This window comes from Thunnus albacares, chromosome 14, assembly GCF_914725855.1.
Source record: "Thunnus albacares chromosome 14, fThuAlb1.1, whole genome shotgun sequence".
Classification (NCBI taxonomy): Eukaryota; Metazoa; Chordata; class Actinopteri; order Scombriformes; family Scombridae; genus Thunnus; species Thunnus albacares.
Window position 1 is genome coordinate 4,933,566 of NC_058119.1, and position 26,726 is coordinate 4,960,291.

Sequence of the window (26,726 nt, forward strand, 5' to 3'; positions counted from 1 at the left end):
TTTGGGTTGCATGAAAAATTTATATAATGTTGACAGACAGCGGGATCAACAGCAAAGACGCAGCTGTACAGTGTTAGACAGTGACATGGCACAGGAAAGGTAGCAGCTATTCCAAAAACAACCAACATACACACACTAAAAATTAAAGTACATTTCTAACAACAGATTATCAGAAACATTGGCGTAAGAATTCATTTAAAAAGTGTATCATAACAATAAAAATTTTGACACTGAGGGAAAGTGTTAAGAGAAGAAAATACAAATAATACAGAAAGGTTAAAATAATTATAATAAATGAATATCAAATATATATATATATGTATATAGTACATGTACCACATTACCTGTAATTACATGTGATTGTACCAGATATACTCAACAAAACTCTAGTCATAAAACTCTGCTTTAGGTTTTTAGAGCAGTTGTTAGCTTAGAAAAGACATCTTGTGAAATCTCTGATGATGTTGTTGAGTAAGAAATTTTCAAACACACTAGTTTACTTCCTGCTTATAGCAGACAGTCTCAACATGCACACCATGATCCAACACTGCATACACTAAAGAACCAGCACATCATTATGAGCATCTTAGACATCAGGTGACAGCAACATGAATTCAATTCCTTTCACATGCCTCACAAGACTGGAGCAGTCTCATTACGTTTTGTTCCCTATGAATGCTAAATAGTAGATCAAATAAATAGGAAATATTACCACACTTATCATTCAACAAAGCCAGCTGAGAACTTACAAGTGTTTCAGACACACAGAAAAATGTTTCACCCAAGCTCTGAGATGCTATCGCCCTCTAAGCCTTCACATTAATGCCTGTCACCACTAGAGGACAGCACAGGCTCATCCTGTCCGTCCTGCAAGGGGAAACCACAAACACTTTGGCACAGCTTCCTTCATGTCAAAGACTATATCATATAGCATGGACAACAACTATGGCACGGTGCAAGTCCAGTCTTACTGTTCCTATCACAATAATGTAAAGCAAAGATCAATTAAAAACAAAAGCCAGTAATTTGGAGTAGTTGACCAATTGAGCCAATGATTATGGCACCAACCAATGTTCCCTTTGAAATAATCCTGCAACCACAAAGCTGATAATTTATCACACTGACTGCATAAACGTATGCTGTAAGTCATCAGTTACTGAGCTAATATCTACCCTTAAATTTGACCAAAATAACAAAAAATTCAGAGGTCTTGGTGGTAAGATTCAGGCACTGTAGCATGGTATGCACTGAGCCATCACCTCAGATGCAGAAAACAATTAAAATACAAATAGCAAACATCACATAACCTCCACTGAAGGCTAATTTCTTGATGCAAGCCTCTGACACATCACTGAGAAAAATCTCTCTGAAATCAAAGGATGGATTCACAAAAGAATGACATATAGTATATGATTTTAACTCATTGTGCATTTTGGTCCAGTATTTGTCTGTAAACATTTTATGAATCTTTGTTTTTTAAGTGAATTCCTTATGGATTTGCTGAGAACAAAACCATCTGAAACTACTGACCCTGCTGTCAACTGTCTGTTCTTTAGTAAATAGGAGACTGGAGTGTTTTCATGATGTCAAGCAAACAAGTGTGTTTACAGTACTTGCACACTAATGTTCTATGAACTGTAATTACAGCTAGTAATTATGTCTTAACAGTATCCCATTAGTTCACCAAGAAGCCTTCAAACAATGCAATTCATCCTCTGGTGGCCATGTTGACTGTCAAGCAACATTAGTGAGTTGTATTTTCACAGCTACTACTTTGCTATCTCAACAGGATGAACAGATAAGGGCATTTCTGTTCTGTTTTTGACAGTGAACCGATCTTTATATCATAAAATAAATCTTTTTGACTTTGTGTTTAGTTTCTTACAGTACAGTAGCTAGCTAGCTGCATCATCAGATTAGCTAACCATAATTTAATCTAAATAGCACCAGTAGTAGCTAACTGGTAGCTGCATATTATCATCGCTTCGTATAATTAGCTTATTAGGCTTATTAGCTAGCAAAGAAAGCCCAAAACAGACTTCACTCTCCCTGGTGACATATTCCTCAGAAGTGTTTAGCAACAAAGCTACTAGCTACTTTTATGGGAACATTAGTGTTTAGGCTTAACGTATTTGTAACAAATAAGTAAGAATGATGCCAACATGAACAAATGTGTGGCACTAAGGGGTATAATTCAAAAAGGGCTGATGCATATATGCAATTTTTGAGAGTTAGTTGAAAGTGGCCGCCTGACCACAGATTCCAGGAGCAAATTTCCAATGTAATTATGGACTGCTGCCTTTACAAAATTAGAGGCTTGGAAAATGCAGATATCAGCTCAGAAACTAAGACAGGAAACATAATGCACATTATTCTGTTTGCAGTTAACTGAGAACCACGGTTATGTAAATAACACAAAGTTCTGTTTACTCAGGGATAAATAGGATCAGTGGGAAGATGGGAGATATAGTGGTCTTTCCCACGTAAAGCCATAATGGCAATGTATGCATGTTAACACAATGGTCACATGGTCCAACACTGGACATGCTTTACCATAATAGGCCAATGAGTCACTAGTTAAATAGGTTGCCAGAGGCTGGTACAAAATAGGTCAATGTCCTAACTTGTCATTTGAAGGATTAATGTTTGACAATGTTTGCTGACGGTCAACAAACACAAGTCTGGGCACAACTTTTTAACATCCCTCTGGATTATGGCATCAACAATTTTAAACCTGGTACTAAACATCCCTTTATTTGACTTTGAAAGATATAGTTGTTGTTTCCATCCAGCTGATATGCTGTAAAGCAAATGAGCTGAACAAATAAAATGCAAATACAAACATTTCCACTGGCTAAGCTGAAGTGACTGCACAGGCATCCTAAACGTGTCATTAAAATGTAATTAAGTTTGGCAGACACTGTCCAGCATTTTGTCAGTTGTTAGAGGTCCATAGTTAATGATGGTAATTGTATTTGCTGTCTGAAGATATAAACAAATGTACTTCATGATGTATGAACATATAAACTAATGGCCTGGAGAATCTCACACGCGAGACAAACAGAATTCACGGGAATGTTTTACAGATGTTTTACACATAGTGTGTTTCTATCTCTGTTTATCACAAAATGTTTAAATCAAGATTAAAAAAATACAAAAAATTGCAATATTGTTTGCAAAATGAATAATTATCAAATTTCAGTAATTAATTCACTAATTAATTAATTAATCCTAATCCACTTTAAGATGCTTGGATGGAAACCCAGCTATTGAGAAATTGGCCTGAAGTGACTGAATTTCAAAAGCACATCAGCAGCACAAGGTGCACTGTAGACTGTCATTGCTCTAGACAGACTGGAACTATCGCACTTTGTTTTTCTTCACAGGTGAAACCATCAGTGGCCTCATTTTTTTGAACGGACATTAAGTCAGGTTGGTGTCCCATCAGCAGCAACGTCAGAAGTATAGATGTGTCGGAAGGTCAGTGGGCAAGAAAAAAAGTCTCCTTGAGTTCACAGGACTGACTCTATGGCTTCCGGCATGGCCGCTAAGGCTTTGGCTTGGTGCGTGACAAGCGGCGAGGTCTCCTCCTCTGCCTGGACATTGGCCACCGCCTCCACCCGGACCTCCGCCAGCTCCTCTTGCTGCTCTGGCTGCTTCTTCATCTCCTGCTGGTTGATGTGGTGAAGGATTCCAGCGCCTAGAGCGTCGCCCTCCACGTTCACCACTGTGGTGGTACGATCCCTGTACAAAGAGATAAATCAAAGTGGACAGAAGAGACAGACAACCATTGGTCTACTTTTAGCAGACATGTCAAAATATATTTCATGGTTAAAATAACTCCTAACCTTTAAAGTCCTAAGATTGATCAACTTTCACCTGAGAATTTTGAGCATTTCACCTGCATTTTATCCACAAGAATAGTCTCTTATTTGGAAACATATCTGCAGTATTTCTTCATTAAGACTAGAAATACCGCCTTGCGTTTGTATGCCTCCGCCAACCAGTCAAGTTGCAGTTTACATGTGTATTGTGTGTAAGTTCATTGAGAGAAACAAAAAACAGAGTCAAATTCCTTGTGCTGTATGTGTCCACATGCTTGGCCAAAGACACTGATTCTGAGTAAAAAAAATTTGGAGCCATGACAGCAGGCAAAGCTTCAGATATGGATGTTGCTGCAAAGAAGCTACAAATTCTAAAATGTGGATACTTCACATATATCACACATATCCTGGCAGCACAGAAGATCTATACAATCACCACAGTTTCAAGGTGGGCACCCAAGATTAGTGTCACAAATTCAGTATTCGACCAAATGTGAAATATGATCACAATCTCTCCTTCTGTTCCTGAGTTAGGGATTTAAGTAATGGCTAGACAAGTGTTTTTGCAGAACATTATGATGTCACAGTGAAGCTGACCTTTGACCTTTTAGATATAAAATGCCATCACTTCATCATTTTATAATATTAGACATTTGTGTAAAACTTTGTGATAATTAGTGTATAAATTCTTGAGTTATGGCCCAAAATGTGTTTTGTGAGGTCACAGTGACCTTGACCTTTGACCTCTGACCACCAAACTCTAATCAGTTCACCCTTGAGTCCAAGTGAACATTTGTGCCAAATTTGAAATAATTTCCTGAACGTGTTCCTGAGATATCGCCTTCACGAGAAGGGGACGAGCTATCACTGGTGCAGAGGCATAAAAACTAAACTAATATAAAAAAAAGAGCACAACATACTCCTTATCAGCCCTGACCAGCATAGACATGAACTTGCAGCAATAATGACAGGACTCACTCTGCTTAATGCCAAGTGTCTTATCTTCAAAACTCAGATGTTTATGTTCCAAAACTTGAGAACTTGTTGAAGCCCTGGAATGAGTTTTAAAAGCCAGACTTTTACACCAAATGGGGTCACATGAAGCAGGATTGTTGTTTCAGATAGAAAGCAGTCATGAATTTCAGCTTGTTCATGTTTAACCTGCTGTTGTGTGTGTGAGTGTGTGTGTGTGTGTGTGTGTGTGTGTGTGTGTGTGTGTGTGTAAGTGTTTGTGTGTTTGGTCTGACTTTAGTGATTTTTTTACTCTTTACCTTTTGTTTCTCCCCTGTTGCCCCTCCAGTTGGGAAACACTGATCTAGTTTTGCTTGCAGTGATGTTGGTAATGTGCGTGCATACGTGATCAGATGTTGTTTTGTTTTGTTTTTATGCCTCTGCGCTGGGGACAGCCATGGTCGGAGGCAGTGTGAAGGCGATATTTCAGGAATGCCTGGACGGAATTTCATTACATCTGGCACAAACATCCACTTGAACTCAAGGATGAACTGATTAGAATTTGGTAGTCAAAGGTCAAAGGTCACTGTGACCTCACGAAACCAATTTTTGCCCATAACTCAAGAATTGATACTCTAATTATAACAACGTTTCATACAAATGTCTAAGGATAAAATGATGACATTTTATATCCAAAAGGTCAAAGGTCAACTTCACTGTGACATCATAATGTTCTGCAAAAACACTTCTCTAGCCATTACTCAGCACCATAACTCAGGAAGAGAAGGGGAGATTGTGACCATATTATTGGTGACACTAATCTTGGGTGCCCACCTTGAAACTGGTGATTGTATAGATCCTCTGTGCTGCTGGGTTGAAGATTTGTGTGAAGCATCCACATTTTAGAATTCGTTGCTTCTTTGCATTTTGCTTTCCAGTCCAGCCTCTTCACTTCCTCTCCATGGATGACAACCAGGACAGGGGGCCTCCTGTTCCTCTGGTGGTCCACTACAAGCTCAGCTGGTTTTGCTGATAATGAGTTTCAGGTGATTATTCTTGCACCATGTGATGAAGCTCTCTACCAGTCCTCTGCATGCCTCTGTAAAAATAGTCTTTAAGTGAAGACAGCATGTTTCTCACTGGAAATTATTCACTGGGACCATACATGTCAATATAGTGATAACTTCCATTTTACACATTTAATACCTTTTATTAAATACCTTCACGTCTTCACCACAAATATTATATGAGTCTGGACAGACATGAATGTAACTTGACTGGTTGGCGGAGGCATACAACCACAAGGCGGTATTTCTAGGTTTTAGTGTCAGTGAGTTCACAGGCTTTACTCACACAATCCAGTCAACAGCCAGCATGAGTGACAGGTCGTTGGTTGGCAGGCCGATAGCCTCCAGGATGATGGCAATGGTGATGATGCCGCCAGCTGGGATGCCTGCTGCACCGACACTGGAGGCTGTGGCTGTAACCCTAGAAACATTGCAATTATCATATGAATGATAAACTGCTACTGACACCACTATAAGAGAAGCAACAGAAATGTTGTCTTATCGCCTGAACTCACAGGATTGTGAAGATCTGTCCGGCGTTTAGCTCAGCATTGTTGAGCTGAGCTATGAAGACTGCAGCAATACACTGAAATATGGCTGCCCCGTCCATGTTAACTGTGGCCCCGATGGGAAGGATGAAGCGGCTGATTCGTTTGTCTACACCGTTGTTCTCCTCGACACACTTTATCATAGAGGGAAGAGTTGCTGAACTGGTGAGAAAAAGACAAAGAATATTTTTCTCTTGGTGTATATTTACATTTTTGGAAGCAGAATATATACAGTATATAAATATTGAATCTTTATCAGCCATTGAGATGAAACTAATGCCAAATAAGCCATAAGAATGTCCATATTGCCCTAATTGGATTATCACAATGTTAGGATCAGTTAACCAGTGGCCCATTTCACAATTGCAAGATTGTCAGGGTTAGACTCGCATATCTATCAGCAATTTCCGAGTCCTACAGGGCTCTCACACGTTCATGCATGGGTTGCATGTACGATGTTTCTGTTGATTCGATAAACATATCAAAAGGGGAAAGGAATTTGTCTTAGGTTGCAAATTTGGTGAAACAGGCTCCAGGTCACAACAGCTTTTCCGGTTTCTGTAGTTTGCAAAGACAGTTTTACAACTTGCGAGTATGTGAGAATATGTGCACATTTTACCTGCCTGAGCAAAATGGTTTTCCTGCTATCAAAATGAAAATATGGTATTACAAAATCCAACTGATGAACTGAAATGTTCATTGAAAAGGTATGTATGGCCCTCCTTTGAAGTTCAAAACAATGAATGTGCTGCTTCCTGGCAAAGAACTATTGAATGTCATCTAAGAGACTATAAGGGCCTCTTTAGATTAGATTATGCTACACTGCACAAAAATCATTGATTCTTGACCATGTTGTTGGGTAATTTTATGAATGGGTTGACAGAATTGTATTGTGCATGGAATATTGTTTGGGCCAAATATTATATTTTATAAATATTTTATTTGATCATGTAAAGTTATTTTGAAAAACTAATTATGAAAAGTTGACATTTTTCTTGAGTGTTGAACAAGAGGAAAGCTTATGCAATGAAAAGGGTGTGTCCTCTGCAGAGAAGGAATATGCTCAGTAAATTTAAAGGCAACCTGGCAGATTTTGACTTTCTTGTGTATAAATGTAAATTTTCACCTGGTAGTGGATCTAGAGAAACAATCAGTGTGTCAAGATTAAATCTAAAGGTAAAAGCTGAAAAGGGTGAAAGTGTTCAAAAATCTTGGTACAGTCAACAGTTTATTAGGGACCCTGTGATGTGACACTATACCTGGAGCAGGTAGCAAAGGCGGTGGTGAAGGGCGTGATGAGGCCCGAAAGGAAACTGAAAGGGTTCTTGCGTGTGAAACCGAAGTAGATGAGGGGCAGGACGATGCCTCCGTGGATAATGTGGCCCAGGATCGAAGCAAAGATATATTTTCCCAGACTAGTGACCAGAAGAACCACATCTTCCATCTCCACAATCTTACTGCCAACCAGGAACATGATGCCAAAAGGGATATACCTGAGAGAGACAAGAGGACAGAGTTTACCAAGGAAGAAAATGCAGAGGGAGAAAAGTTTGACTGGAACATTATCACAATTGTAATCAAATTCAGTCCAAATGTATGCTATAAATACCCCTTTAAAACCCCATATGCATCCAATTCTACTCACCACATGATCCAGGATACCAGCACCATGGTGGCCTCGTTGAAAGCATTGAAGAAACGAATGAGTTCCTCCCCCTCGTCTCCCAGTTTCCTCAGCGCCACGCCAAACACCATGGCGAATAACACCAGACCCAGGATGTTCATGCCATCTGTTTCTGTACCAACAGGCACCTAAAACACACAGGAGAGTCTGTAGGAGACTGGTGAAGAGATTATGGGGAGGAGAGCTGGCTGTGATGATGTTGGTGATGATGAAAATGGGGAATGAGACTAATGGAAAGGGTCCTCCAGGACTCCAGGTTTAATAAGCCAGGTTACATATCTGTGTGAGATGAAGAGTTTACTCACTTTTCACTCACTTTGTAAAACAACCATCCTTAGACTTACGAAAGCCTTCCAAAAGTTGGTTCGAAGACTGAGAATCTACAGCCCTGCGAGCAGCTTTGTGAGGCTGTACTTGGCAGCATGCTCACAATGAAAATATTAACATGCTGATGTTTAGCAGGCACAATGCTAACTTTGTTCATATCTTAGTTTAAGGTGTTAGCATGCTAATTAGCAGTAAACACTGCTAATTTGCAGTTAACACTGCTAATTTGCGTTACCAAAAATATCTACCTGCTGGTGCTAGAGGAAAAGTCAGGGGATCAACATAATCATCAGGATTCATCCTCTGGAAACCATGAGCCTCTGTACAAAATTTCACAGTAATCTATCCACTGTTTGTTGACATATTTCAATCTTAATTGACTAACCAACCAACTAATGTGGCCAAAACTACATGGTGTTCATACTTACAACAAAATTTTGTTTTCTTAGATCGCGAAACACTGTATGCATAAGAGTGGACTAAAACTGGGACCTCATTAGTAGCCTGTCATGAAAAGATGACATTATGGAGAGCTAAGCTTATTAAACAATAGTGTTGATATTCTCTCAGTAGTTTATACAACACCTCTTGTTACAGAGTGTGTGTGGGTGCGTAGGTCTGGTGGCAGTTTAGGGATTCAGTGAACTGGACGATGGATAACGAAAAAGGACAGGGACAAATCCTGAGCTCAATCCTCTCCCATTGTCCTGAGCTCTCCCACAGCTCTACCAGCTTCATCCTCTGACACTTGGGGGAGGATCCACCATGACCCATAACAGAAAAATACCGTGGGCTGATGCCAAGATCAGATCCTCCAACTGTTCTGCCATACTGGGTCAATAGTAGCAAGCAAGGGCCATACTCATTATGCATTTATCTCTGATCCAACATCCACTACATCTAACAAAGGCCCAGTGGAAATCTGTAACCTGCAGCCCTCTGCCAGGCTGTGTTTGTTTCCTGTTTAGACCAACACATTATTTTCCTCACACGACCAGTGGTTATCTAGTGGCTAAAGCTGACCTGTCAAATGGCCAACACTCTGACTGACTGAAAGCTCATAACACTACAGAAACTGAAAAGATATGTTTTGTGGTCAAGCTAACCACTCTTGTTTTGAAGCTACACTGCAAAGGGCCATATAAATGTGACTCTAACTCTATTTGGCTACAAATGAAGTCATGTGTTGGTTCAGTTACTAGTGTGAAATATGTACATAGGAAGTGACAAATCAAGAGTTTACAGCTAAGTCCAAAACTGTTTCCTTGACACCAGCAAGGTGTACAATGTTTGCCCAACCATGATTTCTGAAGCGCTCACACACAGAGAACTTCAAGAATCTGTGAATCCAGAAGAACATCATAAAGAGACACTTTAAATCTACATTAATTGATTAATTGGTCACTTGAAGACAGCACAACAAGCTGTGAACACTGACGTATTATCACCTTATAAAGTTACTATGCCAAACATGTTAGCAAATAGTTGTCTATTCATACATCCAGCAGACATGGAGCAACATTAGCATTGATTTGGAGTGGTGTCTGTGTCCACCTGATGAATGTCCATTATTCAGTCTCTCTTTAGCTGTTTGTTTTTTCTTCACCGACTCCTGAGGGAAAGTATCTGCTCCATTGTGTTCACCAGCTAGTCAGTAACTTTGTCTGTCTGCCATTTGGTGCAACTACAGTAGGTAGTAGTAGTGAGAGTGAACCAAAACAAAGAGCTAAAAGACACTGAAATGCTCCATAGAGCTGAAAAGAACATCAGAGTTGTGTGATAATTCTCTGTGGATTTGTCTCTACGACTGACACCTTTCACATAACACATCTGTGGCCATTAAATGAGCTGCAGGCAAAATCCTGGTGCTCGCACTCACATGCTCGCGGCGTGAGACTATTGCAGGTAATGTCTTTTTCCTCACAAACAATTCACATAATTACATAAAAGATCTCTAACATTGTGTTTTGCATCGTGTTTCAGGAAATCATCTCTCACACGCTCACATACAAACACACACACAGAGGCTTCTGCTACGCTGTGGCCGTTGGCCGGTGAGAGCCAATCCACACCACCAACTTTTTTTTAATGATATTTACTAAACACTAGTAGGTTCAGTGAGCTGTCGCTGTGGAGCAACACACTGCACTTTTGTTGTGAAATGTGTACTTATTATGACCTTTGGATTACAACGGGAAAAATAAAAGGGGTACGCTATGTTCTGCTATCGCTCTGGAGCTTGTTTTCTGCTCCGTTGCTAAGGACATGTTGTTTGTTGTTTTAGCTGTGTGTGCTCGGGAATGGGCGACTTTAGGGTGCTTTGTTGTGAAATGTGTAGCGGTTGACGGAGGCAGCTAGCTGTCTCATTAGCTGGAGAGCTAATACGCAGGGTGTTTCTAGTCGGGTAGTACCGTTTTTATTGTGTTGTTGTGTAGTTATGCTGGTTATTTGTTGATGTTAGCAGAAGAGAGGCAAGGTACTCTGGGGCGCAAAAAAATATCACTTCCATTGGATTTTTGCAAAAAATCCAGCTCGGGTCCTTCACATAGAAATCAGTCCAGAGGCTGTGACAGACAACGAGAAAGTCTGGGAAGGTTTCATTTTTCACGTTATATTACTACCCATTCACTCATTGGCAATAAAAAAAAACATTAATACATGTAAATTGCTTCACAATTCTACATGTAGAACATTTAATGACTACATAAGCAAAACCTCTACAATTGCAGTCAAAGTCTAATTTTCTTTACACTTATTTGTATAGCTGACCTGTACATAGATGCTAGTCTTGGCTTAACCCAGGTTAAGGTGTGGCTTATTACCCATTAATACCTTATCCTTCAGTCTTGCCGGTCACATAGACAATACCACAAAAAGTTGAGTCTGATTGTGACTGCATTCCAAGAAGCACAGCACTCAACCTTTCTGAACCCCTGAACACGATCTGTAGCATGGAAAACATTGCGTGATGCTGCTGATGCTAATATGAGGCTTCAGCAGTCTGAGTCAGCCAAATCAAGTGGGTAACTTCCTGAGTGTCAGTCTTTTTAACACAAAACTCATTTGGTTTTCCTGGACAGCGTCTCCTTGTTGAGCAATAAGGTAGAGATAAGTTCTGGCAGTCACCTTTAGGTTTATTACAGGGAACAACCAAACACTGACAATGAACCAACAAACAACCACCAGGCTGACTCGGAATACTGACGCATCATATTAGCTTTGGCTGAAATTTAGAGTGCATTTTTTGAAAGAACGAGAACAGTTTGTACCTGATTTTTACATCATAGTTGTTGAACAAACAGCCAGTTGGCTATGGAGAGGAGGAATGATCACAGGGACCAATAACTCTTTCAATGTAAATAAAGTATGGCAAATAGACTGTTTGATTATTGAAATTTACAGGCTACATAAGATCTCATCTGCTGCTTTTTCATCTTTGCACACAAGAGCAGAGTAGATAAAAGCCTTTTCCCCCTTTGTAGTAAAGCTTCAGTGCTGTATCTTCACTGGTTTATATAAAATGATTGGGTGAGTGAGTTTGAGTTTCTTCTCATGTTTTTTCGGTGCCTTGAGTTTATAATCTTTAAATAAAGAACAATGAGCTGAGTCTGAAACACAAGCACAGCCCAATAAGACAAAATGACGCTCACATCACCAAGTTCACTCTTAAAAATGTCAGCATTTCATTATCAACTTTGAACCCATTCTCCCTAAACCAAGTCTTCCATTAGTCCCAGCTGTGCTTGTTCAGTGAGTATGGTTTGTACCCATGGGTGACTCTCTCTCTCACACACACACACACACACACACACACACACACACAAAGCAAACATGTTATCCAGGGATCAATAGTAACCTTACCTCCTCTTATATGGCCTAGATAACTGTTTGACTTATTTCAACACAGATGAGAGCACCATCTTTTTTTTTTTTAACTTTCTTTTCCTTTTTAAAGGTGCAATTCATAGCATTTTTTTCCAGTGTCTGGCATTAGATACCCTGGTATACTTTATATCTAGTATTAGAGCACAGGAGACCACTGTAAAGACTGCTGTTGACACAGTTAGTGTTTCAACATTTAAACTCTTCCCATGTTGCTTTTTGATTTTAATACTCCTGTACTTGTATGTGGTTGTGTGTGTGTTATGTGTGTCACTGTATGCATGAGAGGATTCCTGTTCCTACCTTTTGATAGAGGGTGGTCCCGTTGGTGTCGTTCCCTACAGCAACCATCTTGTAGTCAGTGGCATACTGCAACAGAGAGGGCGAGAAAAAACTTGTTGTAGTTAATTGTTTCATGCTGGTTATTCACAAATTCTTATTCTAGTGCTGAAATGTGTGGTTATGTTATGTTGGTTATGTGACATGTAAACATTTGCAAATTCCTGTGCTGTATCCTGGTTACAACGTCTTAATTTGAAACCAGAGGCCACTGATGTTGCATTTCAGGTCATGTTAATGAAAGTTTTAAGTAAATGAGTGTGTTCATGTGCACACTTGCATCTTGGTTATTTGGATAAGTTTTTCTGGAGTTCTGCAGTTATTTGTTTGGACACATCATATCCTGGTTTCAGAGGTCCAACTTATTCATATTTTAATGAATTTGCTATGTGAACAAATAAAAAGAATCTCTAGTAAACACTAACTTTAATCATTTCATTAACCTACAGTATAGTCCATAGTGTCCATATTATTTGTCTTTATTATCAATTCATTACATTCATGTACAGAACCAGTCAAAAGTTTGGACGCACTTTCTCATTCAAATGAATGGGAAGGTATGTCACATACGGATCTACCCTATCTTTCATTGACAGACACTGGCACACTGTGGCATGTATCCAGGTTTATGATTCCTATCTGTGAAAGTATGTCATTAGTCGTAGTTAGTCAGTAGCACAAAAAAATATGATAAATCATGCAGTGATGATTCATGCCCTAAAATAAAATTATAACTCTGAAATGGTAATCTATAGAGGATAAGCCCTTTGTGGCACTTGTTGCTAGTGTTTTAATGAAAATCATACAGAGAATCTGAGTCAAGCAATAAATGCAGCCAAAGACAAACAGAAAATTAATTATTAATCAGCAACAATTTTGAGAATCAGTTAATCATTCAAGTCAATCATCAAGCAAAAATATTCTTTGCTTCCAGCGTCTAAAATGTGATGGATTAAAATCACATTCTAAAATGTGAGGATTTGCTGCCTCTAATGATTATTTTCATAATCAATTAATCAATTGGCCAATATAACATCAGAAAACAGTAAAAAAAAAATACCATGACAACTTCCTAGAGCTCAAGGTAATGTCATTGAAAGTCTTATTTTGTTGGACCAACAGTCCAAAACCTCAAAGATATTCAATGTACTACAATGTTCAGACAAGGAAAAGAGGCACATTTTCTCATTTCAGAAGCTTAAACAAGAAAATGTTTGGATTTCTACTTTAAAATGACTTAATTGATTATCCAGATAGTCGCTGCTTATTTTTCTGTTGATGGACTAATTAATTAATCAAATGATTGTTGCAGCCCTTGTTTGAATCATGTATATAAGGAACTGAATAACAAAGTTTCTTTATGTTCCATATAAATGTCATATCCCAACCATGTTAGGACTCAGGACCGGGATACTAAGTAGAGTGTAAAATTGAGAAAAGACTGTTGTGTGTCTTTTTAACTCCCACAGCACCACTAAGGGTGGTTTCTTTCTGGGGCAGCTTTGGGTTGCGCCTGACACAGATAAGACCCACAGTGAGGTTAAACCTGTGGGAAGACATTCTGGGGTAAGCTGAAAGAGGCTTATTCGGTTAATCAAGACCAGTGGTCAGTCTGTGTCCGTTGGGAAAAGCGAGGTTCTGTTTGCTTATGGCTTCAGAGACCTAGCCACCGATTTACAGATTTTGTACACATGGCGAACTACTTTATGAGTTTTCGCTTATTAAGTCTCAAATTTCCACCACCCAAGTACGCATTCTATGTATTGTATTTTCTTTTTATTTTATCTTATTTTTTATTAATGTTATCAAGTGGGTTTTATTTTCCATCTTATGTTACATTAATGTTTTTTTTTTACATTCTTTTATGATCTTTTTATGACCTTTTCATGTGAAGCACTTGGTGCCTGTAATTTCTTTTGCTGTAAAGCTGCATTTCTTGTATGAAAGGTGCTATACATATAAAATTATTATTATTATTATTATTATTATTATTATACTTAAACCATTTAATCTTAAATGTTGTCACTATTGAGTAGATGGATAAAAGGGTTCTTTCATGGTTAAGATAATTTTGTATTGTGTTCATAAATCATTTACAAATACAGTTATAATCTGACAGATGTATATCTGTTTTGCTTATCAGTGCTTTTTTATTTTGTGAGGCAGAGTTTTCAGTGTTAGGAAATGGTCATGCTCTTATATTGGAATGCAGTGAGCATGTGTGTGAAATTGGGGTCCAGTTTAACGCTGTCCATTCAAGTTCAGACAGAGTCTTTTCAGTAACCAGAGCTGCTACAATGCTTTCCCTTTCTTTAAATAGCCCTATAGGATCAAGGTTCCCAACAGCTTTAATACATTCTGTAAAAACTGAAACAGACTTGGACATGCAGAGACATGTGACTATGGTCAGCCTCCTCCGTGAACTAAATCTTACATTTCATCAATTTAAATGTCTGTTTAAACACCTATCTGCTTGTCATTTTGTGTAAATCTCCCCTCTCCTCTGCTATCTTGGTTTAATCCACAGTTGGACCCATTCCACAGGGGCTCTACCACAGTATAGGCAGGCTGGTCGGGGGGGAGTGAATATTGAACTCCGTAACCTGGCTGCACTTTGAAACTCCATTTACTCTCCCTGAGAGAAGTTGCTAACTTGTTTGTGAGTTTATAGTTCATTAGCCTGGTTACAGCCAGTTTATCAAGGCAATTGGTCTGATTATGTGAGTTTGTGTGTCCAGGTGTGCGTGCAAGTTTGTGAACGCCTTCCTTTTTGTGTGTGTGCATACCTATTTTGTATCTCTGTGTTCCCAAATATTGAACTTTCCTGATTCTTATTTAACCTTAACAGACACGATCATAATTCTAGGAAGAGGAGCAGGCCGTGTTCAAGAGCAGCGAGGCGAGGTGGGTTGCTAGGCTTGCTGGAATGGAATGGTTTCACCATGGTAACGGCTGGTAAGGGACAAGGAAAAGAGGCGTTTGGGCAAGCAGGGGAGAGAAGCAGTCTCTATTCTGAAGGTCTCATTAAGAGGCATTATGAAGCTCTCAGCGCTCCAGCCAGGATTTACAGCCGCTGTAAATGAACATGGAGTGGCATCCGCGTGGTTGGTGAAATAAATTCTGATGAACAGTCCGCACAGGACACAGGTGGTAAGGATAAACAGACAGAAAGTGGTGATAAGAAAAGGGTGAGTTGATGAAAAAGTGAGGACAAAACAGTGTGGTGTAGTGAGGTGCTGGCACTCACAGAACGGAAAGCAGCAGCCACCAAGTTCGCTGGGAATAAATTCCTGAGGGAGGAAGGAAAAAAAAGAGTTAGATTCACAAATTACAACCATCCTACTGCTATTTTATTTCAAGAAAATGACCTAATGTTCTGTTAATGTTTAAGCCAGTGGTTTGTTAAAAAAAAATCACAAGAGCTCAACACTGTCCTCAGAAGTTGACAAGCCTTACTGAGCGATGTGGTGAACCCATCTGAACATTGAATTGTTCACAGGGCAGGTTTGTGATCATACACTGCCTGCACTTTGGCTCTTTTCCCTGGATCCTCCATCAAGTCCACTGTTCCAAAAAAACTCCCTGACAGAGCAGTTGTTCTGGCACCAATCTACTGTCTGGTTCATCTTTTATTAAAACAAATCAGCAAGGTTTTAACAAGGATTATGTATTCCTGGACCTTTCATTTACACTTCATTTTTCCCTTATTTAATTCCTTGTCAAGAGGCATTCAGTAAAATGACAAAGATGACACACAGGTTTAGTTTGTTTCCCCGTAGTCAGTCATCTACACTAAGACTGCATTGGTTCCTTGTTCAATCAGCTAAAAACAACCTTTGTTCACATTCAGCTTCAGACATAGAGGAAGTATGACATGCTTACAAAAGCTCTTCCAAAAACTCTTTTGGTTTAGTAGTTTAGTAGTTTTCATTGCTTAAAAGAGTTTTCAACTGATTTAACATTGCACTCCTATAACATTGTTGGACTCTATGTTTTCTTCTCCCTTGTCAAAACCTGACGCCTACATTACACACAATTCAGCTGTATTATGCTAGTAGCGGCTAATGTAGCCTGGAGCTGCTAGCCTCCAGTAGAGATGAGGAGCAGCTACAGAGGTCTGGAAACCTCACTGATTTCTAACTCCACACCCTGAGATTTGTTTCATTTTCAAACTTGTAGTCTTCAGCCCCAACCAACGCTGACTCAAATGACATCACTTGAGGCAATATCAGATGCTTACAGCTCCCTCTAAAGACACAAAAAGCTTTATACTACTTTATATATACTAGAGTACTCCCCAAAATCTGTAAATAGACTGCATGAAATCACTGGCGTTCCCTTTTCAACCTAACGTTCCTTAATCATTACTTTTTAACCAAGATCACCAGGTATATAAATAATACATACATGATATATGTAAAACAAAACTGTTTTGGTCAGCAGCTCAAAAAACACTCATATGACTCTGTTTTGCCATCTTGGTATGACAACTTGTATTATTTGTCATACCTAAAGAGTACGGTCTAGACCTGCTCTATGTGAAAAGTGCCCTGATATGACTCTTATTGTGATTTGGCGCTATATAAATAAAAATTGATTGATTGATTGATTGACCTTAGTTTGAAGTTTTCATTTTACTCTCTTTACCAGTCATCTAATGCCATGGTACATTTAAAGAATATTTTGGGAAATATGCTTATTCCCTTTCTTACCAGGAGTTAGGTGAGAAGATCGATAACATTCATATTTGTCCGTTAGATGTGGGGCTACAGAGGAGGCGGCAGAGGAGGAGGTTAGCCTAGCTTAGCATAGCAAGAGAGCAGCTAACCTGGCTCTCTCCAAAGGTAAAAAATACACCTACCAGCACCATACATACATACATACATAATCCATGCACAAATATAAATGTCAAAAAGACAATTTGTGGTTTATAAGGGGGAGTTGCATGCTGTAACTATTTCTTGAACAAGAAAGAAAACAAACGAATATGCATGTTTCCAAATGTAGTGTAAGCTAACATGTTAGTATGGAGAAGCTAGTAACTTGCTTTCCATACATGGAAAAAAGTCTTTCTCATTATTCAAGGACGAAAATTAGCCAGTGGAACGATCAGCCAAAAATTGGATTTTTCATTTTGAAGGATGAAAATAAATGATAGGAGAACCTAGCAGAATTTAAATTACTTTCTGTGACTCCATTTGCAACCAGAAAAAACATAAATGTGACTGTGTTTGCATTTTGTGGCAGGATAACGAATTCCCTTTGAAAATATAATTTATTATCCCTCTTTAGATAAAAATAGGGAGTAATCTAATCTGTAAATTTTGGGCAGATTTTGCGTCATTGTCTATAGCTAACCACAGAGGTTTAATACAAACATACTTAACCCTTTAACAAATAATAGGTCATGTAATTAAATATTAAAATGACATGAAACAGTGTTGGTAGGATGTCGAGCAAGAACCACTTGCTTCCCTTCAGGTTGGACTCTACCAAAGCTCAGAGTTAACCACAGGTCAAAATTAACAAGGAAGGCTGTATGGGTCAAACATTCATCTGGACCCTGTTTACTGTGTCTACAACTGTCCTCTGTTGTTTGTAGACACCTGAGCCAATCATGCATGAGTGTAAACAGCATGTTTAGTGTCATGGCACTGTCACTAGTTAATAAAGCCTCATTTGTGCATGTTTGCCCTTGTTCTTTTCTCTTTATCCAAACCAGTTTGACATCTAAGCAGTAGGCCTACAGCTATGGGCATTTTGACTGGTCCTCTCTTCCCACAGGCTTACTTCAGGTGTAGAACTGAAGTTTAGGTAAGAGTAAGGATGGGTTTAGATGAAGAGTTAAAGTCATAATCTGGAGGTTTAAGGTTGCAGTGAATATTATTTATCATCAACAAAACAAAAATGGGGGTATTATTTGCCTGGCTGTACAGGCCCAGGCTGATATGTCCATGAATAAGATGTACAACATTTGGTTTGGCCCATTCACTGAATGTTGGTACTCCAAATCTGCAAAAACTCTGCAGTGTGCATCAAAGGAACCACATTATAGGAATTAAAATGGTCCAATACATACAAATAGAAGACACTAAAGAACTTTTGTATAGTAAAATGTATTTTCAGGAACTGGTTAGAGCTGTAAAAGGCATCACAACTGAACTGAACTGGATTCCCTTACTTAAGAATGATTGAAATCCTTCTAATCCGGCCAGTTTGCATTTGAACTGGAAAGCATCCAGTTGACTGGTTCACCTCATTTGAATTACATGAGCTGCTGTTGTTTGCCTGTCAGGGTGCAGCATAGTAAAGTATTTGCTTTAAGACAATTTATTACACCTCAAATGGTTTAAAAATTCTACTTTAACTAAATTATAATCACTTTTAAATTAAATGTGTTTTTAGGGGTTTAAAATAGCAAGTTATCAACATTGTATATTTTGACACATCCTGTTTTCAAGGTTTCCGTATTTATTTGCACATTACTTTGCTGTTGTGCACTGTCTTGATTTAGTAAATTCATCACTTATGCTGTACTTTGTCCATAACTTCTGTTAGTTGTTTGCACATTACTTGACTATACTTCTAGCAAACAAAAATTACATCTCTCCACTTAAAACAGTGGGATATCAGACAAATATAAACTCCAGTTATTAATATATGCTGTGAATATCAAAAAAGTATACATCAATGATGTTTTGTCACAAACTAAACTTTATAACTAAGAGACAAAAAGATTTAAGAGAAATGATGTGCAATGTATAAGAGCAAAGAAATGTGTAAAGATTCAAACATTTAAAAAACAATAGCAACTATCTGAAAAACATATCCATAAACACATTTGTAACACAAATGGAATTTCATATTCATTAAAGGCTTGCAGAAAAAACTAGTATTCACTAAAGCTGAAACTCATAAATAACATTATTTGGGATTTCTATGCATGGTGACCTTCCTGTGGAGTGGACCTTCCTCCACTTCCTGTGGAGAAAACCATTTTGCTCCTACAAAATGGAAAAAATGATAACATTCAGCCTTGAAGAAAGTTCATTATTCATCTCACATATAGCTGGTGCATCATCTCTTTGGCCACTACTATAAATCCATTATGAAAACTTTTTCCTTCAGTCTGTATAGGCACCATACGGAGTTTATTTTCACTACTGTAAGTAAAGCACACAGAGGATTACTGGAAGCCTGCAGGCCTTTTCCATGTATTAGTGTGTGTTTGTGGTAACATTATCCTCGGGGTCACACTACATTGTGCAAAGAAACACAAACTTTGCCCACTTTTATTCCCATGGCCAGACCACAGCCAAGCAATTCAGCCCATAAACCCCTGACCCCTATCAACTGCGCCTTCAGTCCAGGGTCAAACGCCGCTTCAGCTGTTTAATATGTCAGCTCCACTGGTCACACTGGCAGGTAGCCACGCTGTCTTCACTTGGTCATTTCTTTTCCTTTAAAACTGCTAAGAAATTAATTGTTTGGTTAACTCTTTTTCTCTCACACTCTTCTTCTTCCCACGAATGAGGTCACGTTTCCTCCTATCACATGACTGAGGCGAGGATCTGGATTAATCCAGGGGAACCAGAGCTGAGAGCTGGCAGGCTTTTCCCACAGAGACTCCCCAGAGCCCCACTGCCTCCTCTCTGTAGACTGATTTTTAAAGTTGTTACATAACAACTTGATTTCCTAATTCATTGAAGCCAAACATCATGCAGGATCCTTTCAATTCAAAGCAGCACAAACAGCCATTCTTCCGCTGATGCTGGAGTGCTTCTGTCTTTTTGGTGGCTTGTGGCCTTAAATTTTGAGTCAAATACTTGTGGCTATGTTACTGTGCAAAACAAGAAAACAAAAGAAATAGTCATTCTGCATGACTTGCTTTTATTGACTTTTATCCTTAATTTGTTTACGAAATGTTTTCCTTCATTGTAAGCAAAATGTTCACAGACTTTGGCATGATACGATAACGATGTGTGGCAAATCTGGAAACATTAAACTACCTTTTATCTCTAACAACTTTCTAGAAAGTTTTCAGGAAAATTTGATTTTGAATAAGGTATTGAAATGGAAGAGGAAATCTTTATGAAAATAAAAAAAAATGTGCCTAAAAATGTTCACTGCAGGCAGTATCATGTATGTGCATCTTGCAGGACTTTGTTTGAGAGTTTGTTGACAGTGTTTAAAAAGTGTTTTTGTGTAGTTTTGCATTTTGTGTAAATTAATAAAATACAGTTAGTTTTGTGAGATGATGAGTTTAGTAGTGGTGAAAGTTTTGAGCGAATGGAGCTTAGTTAGGAGTAATACATCAAATGTGTTGATTAAAACTAATAAACATATCTAGTGAAACATGTGCCCTCCCAACAACCCTCCTCACAATATTAGGGGGGTAATATTGTATACTTAGTGTTTTTGGTCTTGATATAATCAGTACTGTCTCTTGTATTGGTTGTCACTTCTTACTTACAAATTTGTACTTGTGGCTCAGTCAAAATCATGTTTAAAGGGGAACTCCAACAATTTACAAATCAAAGTGTATTTACATGCGTGGGGGAGTGCGACTGTAAATGAAAAAAGTGTGAAAAAAAGTTGTATAAAATCTTTTGTGACTCCAGAGGGAGATTAGCAAAAAAAAAAAGTGGAGTTAAAAGGAAGTGAGGTTAGCAGACCACTGTAATTGATCCTCATCTCTGCTACATTAGCCAGGCTACATTAGCCGCTACTAGCATAACACACCTCTCTCTGATCTCTGAGCTGAACTGTCCGTGATCAAGTTGCATTGTGGGTAATGTCGGTGTCAGGTTTTCACAAGGAAGAAAAATGCTTTTAATCAAAATGGCTATGTCTCTGGTTCTGCAGCATCAATTTTGATACTTTTTACTCATTTATACTTGGAGTAATCGGTGGGGTACTTATGTCATTAATCTGCAATTACTTTCCTGGTCTTGGTAACACCTTTGTGGTTAATTAGTCACCTCTCTTTGTGTTGGCAGTATGGCACAACATACTGTAATATTAATGAATTCATGTTTCTTTCACACATTTAATTCCGTATTTATTTCCATGTTGTTTCTATAAGCATGGAACACATCACTTTATGTAAGAGGATTTTCCCTCTAAAGACTAGCAGAGAACAAAAACGCAAGAGCTTTAATAAACTGACTACAAGTTTTCAGGAGAAATCATTCCAGCAGAAGAATTTTGCTCATTGTTCAGTATGACTGGCAACTGCCTGACATATTCACTTTCTAGCTGAGACTTAGTCTAGATGAGAAGAATGATACTACTCACATGTGTGTAGCCTAAATATGAAGCTAGCAGCAGATTATCTTAGCATAGCAGAGACTCAAATTTAAAGGGGACATATTATGCTTTTTCTGGTTTTCTGTTATTTATATAGCGTTATAATGTCAGATATCTATGTTAAACATGGTCAAAGTTCCAAAACTTGAGTTTAACATATGTAGAAATGCTCCCTGCAAGTCAAAAGCCAGTATTCAACCTGCCTGAACAATGTGTTTGGGACAGTTTTTTCTACTTTGCTGTGTTTTCGCAGACTCTGGAGCCAGCGGAAGTCAGCCAAGACGCAGCTTCCAGAAGCTAACCAATCAGTACAGAGTGGGCTCATTGGATGGCGGGGCCTTAAAGAGACAGGAGCTAAAACAGCCTGTTTCAGACACAGGCTGAACTGAAGGACTGTGTAAAGGGTCAATATAAGATAAATAAGGAGTTTTTTGAACTACAAATAATGCAAAGATATTCCACTAGAGCCCCAGAATAAAAATATAGACCTGGAAATCCGCAGAATATGTCTCCTTTAAAACATCCTCCAAACTGTCAACTTAAGTCCAAATCTGTCAGCATGAGAATAAAAATAAGAAAAAAACTCCATCAGTACTAGCTGTCAAAATCTGTAGTGAAATGTGGTGACCAGTAAAAATATAGAATCTATATAAAAGTGTCTGAGGCTGAGAAATAAAAGCCAATTGCAGACAGATAAGTGCTGACAGCAGCAGACAGTGTTGAGTTTGTACCACAGTGCTGCTGCTCCTCAAAATACATGCTTTCAACAGGTGTCAGCTTTCCCTCACACTGAGAATTTATTATTAGGACATCTCATGTATGTGTATGGGTTACAGAAGGCTGGTAACCATGCTGATATTTATAGGCTGAGGCTGCAAGAAGCTATATTCTTTAACTTTATGTGAACTGTTTTCACGTTTAGAAATGTAAATCAAACACAAATCCCTCAAGGACCCCCAGAGGCCCGCACTCTGCAGTCTGAGAACTAGTTATGTGTAACATGGCAGATAGCAGGCTCACATATCTGGCTGTGTATGTAATAATGGCCCTGCTATATTGGGAATGGCACTGATGAGGTTTACCCAGCTCCTACCAAACACTTGAACACTGACTTAACTCTTGAAACAAGTTAGTTAAAATCCATGTCAATTAGTCCCCAAAGATCTAGACATGCAGCTGCAAAAGCTCACTGTTCCTTTCCCACATTTCCTTTTCCACTTAAAGGACAAAGCCAGATGTTATGGCAGGAGTTTCATCCCCTCTGCCATAGCATTGCTAAACAAAATACCCCAATGACTGTAACTTATTTATATGTGCTATGTATGTGTGTATGAATGTGGATGTATGCATGTATGCATGTCTTTCATATAGTAATCTTGTGGATGTGTACTGCATTTATATATCTGTATTTATGTGAGGCTCTGTACAGACTGTGGCAACAAATTTCCTTGAAGGACAATAAAGAATCTATCTATCTATCTCAAAAGCATGACTGAGTAAGTAAGTAGCACTTCAGCATTTCCTCGCACTGCATGCAGAGCTCAGTGGTGGAGGATGTAATCAGATCCTGGAGTAAAAGTGATGCCACATTCCAAGTATTATCAGCAAAATGCACTTAAACGTATTGAAAGTAAAAGCACTTATCATTGTTGATGCATTAATGTGCAAGCAGTATTTTACTGTTGCAGCTGGTCAATGTGGAGCTAATTATAACTACATTATATACTTTTGTGTCATTTAATCTGTAACAATGCATCATATTTCATAAGATTGTCATATGTTTTGTGTGTAAATTTTAATCAGCAAAGTAACTACAGTTGTCAAATAAATATAGTGGAGTAAAAAGTACTATATTCCCTCTTGAAATGAGGTGGAGTAGAAGTATAAAGCATGGTGGAAGCACTCAAGTAAAGCACCACAACATTGTACTTAAGTAAAGTACTTGAGTAAATGTACTTTCCACCACTAACTGAGATGCATCTGGAGGAAAAAGATGGTTGTAGCTGTTTCCATGTAAAGTTCACCTCCTGCAGGTGATGAATGCTGGAATGACAGTGTGATCCTTCATGCAGTCTATCCAACTCCATCCATCACTTCACTTTACGCTGTGTGTAACTCCTGCAACTTATAGCTCATGCAGTTTGTGGAGTCTCAGTTGTAGGAGTTAGACACAGTTAACTTTTAAAGCAACCATAAGGTAGACATTGTCATCCATGCGAATTCTCAATAGCATAACATATAACATAACAGGGAGGAGAGCTTATTTTGTCACTGGATCTTTAACTGACCGCTTATAACTAAACAAACATCACTATCATCAGATAAACTGCAGGCCACACTGACCGGCTTTACAGCTACAGTTAGACTGTTGAAATAGTTCATTATGACATTATGTCCTTTAGCCAAAAGATGATGCTTCATCCACCTACAGAATTACATTAATTCACAAAAAGTTGACAACCTCAAGGGCTAATTTTGGGTGTTTTAAAACAATAATATTCCCGAAATATCTCCACACCCATCAGCCTTTACAAGCGTGAGTGCGCGCACGCTTGGATGTCTCCAGCTCATGTGTGTACCTTCCCATTGCGCCCGAGGCATGCTGTGCCATAATTCCCCTCAGAACCACTACAAAAATCACATCAGGCTGCTTCATATTCAACGGTGGCCTACATATGGGTGTTTAATTTGTGCAAAAATGATTAAAGAGTTACTACTGTACCTGGCCAGATCTAAAAACGAGTCAGCTGTCTCCTTGTCGCTGCTGACGCTCTCCAGTCCCAGGCTGTTGGTGTTGAGGGCTCCTGCGCCCACGCCGGGTTTGATGATGAAGGCCAGGGCCACCCCGATCCCCGAGGCGATCAGTGTAGTCACCAGAAAGTAGGCGACCGCGATGCCCCCCAGCTTGCCCAGGGAGCGGGTGTCCAGGCTGGCGGCGCCGGATACGAGGCTGCAAACGACCAGGGGCAGGATGATCATCTTCAGCATCCGGAGGAGCATCTCTCCGGGGAAGGCGAAGTAGGTCATCTGCGCTTTGGTCAGGTTCATGTTGCGGACCATCATGCCGAGCCCGACGCCCACCAGCACCCCGGACACCGTCATGATCACCAGCAGGTTCTTGCTCAGAAACTCCATCAGCTTTTCCCTGCAGCTCTTCTGCCCGCTTTTGTCCAGGATCCGGTCGGTGGAGGCCGAGCCGGGCATGGCGTGCCCGTTGATCTCGCTCTTGCTCTCCATCTTTTCCTCAGCAGAACAGCGTGGGAAGCCCAGTCCGGTTCCAGGCAGCGTGGGTTAGATGTACTCTCGCACGTTCGGTGCACGCACTCTGCACAGCGAAGGCTGGACCCGGCGTAAAGGCTGAGCGCAGAGCGGACGGAGAGCCAATGGAGAAGGAGCGACGACACAAAAAGCCAGTGGAACATGCGCACAAAAGCTGGTGTTTTATACTGTGAGAAAATGATGCAAGAGCAGGGGAGATTGCCGGGGTCTCTGGCAATGTGACACATTTCCCTGCGTTGAATAAGAAACATTTCTATGGTAAGAGCACCAGAAGGATTAAGGCTTCCAAAATGTCTGGCACCTTCTCTGTCCGGGGATTCCTCTAAATATTAATAACATTTAAAAAAAAACAACAACCTATACAACTGTATAAGGATGACAAGGCTTCACTATGACCCCTTTTATCTCCTCTACTCTTTGAGAATATTTTCCTTGGAATGGAAGCAGTTTGGCAGATTAAAATGTAAACGTAAATTTTGGCGCAAAATGATAGATAAAAGCTGGGTTTTCCAAGTGTTTGTCGGTTCTACTGAACTGTATAAATACACTTCTTAGGTCCTGTGATTCTGTGGAGGCGCTGCTCTTTACAGAAGCAAAAGGATTATGCTATTTTTCAAGACAAAAGAACCATTTTAAAGGTTTTTCTGTGAATGTCTAGTGTGAGCATTGAACATTCATCCACTGACTGACAGTTGAAATGCAGGGCTGCTCTTTCTCAGCAGTCTGGTATGACAAAGAGATTAAGTATAATGCTTTCACAAACCTGTCAGACCTATTCAGTGCAGATAATAATACATTTCTAATAAATTATCATGACAAGTAACTACTGGCGTACTGGTCATTTTCTTTTGCTAACGACATTGCTCCTCATTCATTATTTTCACCTTACAGATCTTTGCACTTTAAGATTTTGTAAGCATTTAAGAATCTATGTGAGATGAGATTTGGCCCCAAAGTAAGTGACATATCAGACTGAGGATGATGGATGGAGACCAAAACAGGCTGTCAGCACCATGGCCAGCGCTCTGTGCCTCCTAGAGGGCGCTGTAGTTTTGTTTTTTGGGGGGGTTTTTTGTTTGTTTTTTAGGCAATTTATTTGAACAGACCAGCAGCATTTAAGGGAGATTGATCATTTCTTGAATTGATGGTTATTTTAGACGGCAGAGCGTGCAGATAAGTGCTCCCCTGTGTTGAGGTAAGGACTGGTACATTGCACATTATGGCCATCAGATGTGTCCCTCGTTTTCTAAATGTGACTCCTCGTTGCACCTCTGAATATTGACCACAAGATGGCACCATAATAAAGCTGTTATTCAACTATAGTTACACACAGCAGACCAAGGTGGGCCGCATAAGAGTAAAACAGTAACACATAAACTGCTGGCTCTGCTAGGAAGGATTTTTATTAACAAATATTGAGCCAAAGTTCAATCAGTGAGCTCAGACATGAGACCTAATGATTAATTTCAGGCGTTCTTTACCTTATTTGTTCTTTTTACGTCATGTATTGTTGTCT

General features: G+C 39.3%; 1 protein-coding gene across 1 annotated transcript; it reads right to left on the reverse strand.

Annotated features, from left to right (window-relative positions):
- Window positions 1-26,726, reverse strand: slc1a4 (solute carrier family 1 member 4). The gene is made up of 8 exons (XM_044373054.1): window positions 24,654-26,726; window positions 15,870-15,912; window positions 12,587-12,652; window positions 8,036-8,202; window positions 7,650-7,883; window positions 6,358-6,552; window positions 6,129-6,263; window positions 1-3,744 (listed from the first exon to the last, which is right to left on the reverse strand). The coding sequence occupies exons 1-8, from the start codon at window positions 25,166-25,168 to the stop codon at window positions 3,513-3,515; spliced, it is 1,587 nt and encodes a 528-aa protein (XP_044228989.1). The 5' UTR covers window positions 25,169-26,726; the 3' UTR covers window positions 1-3,512.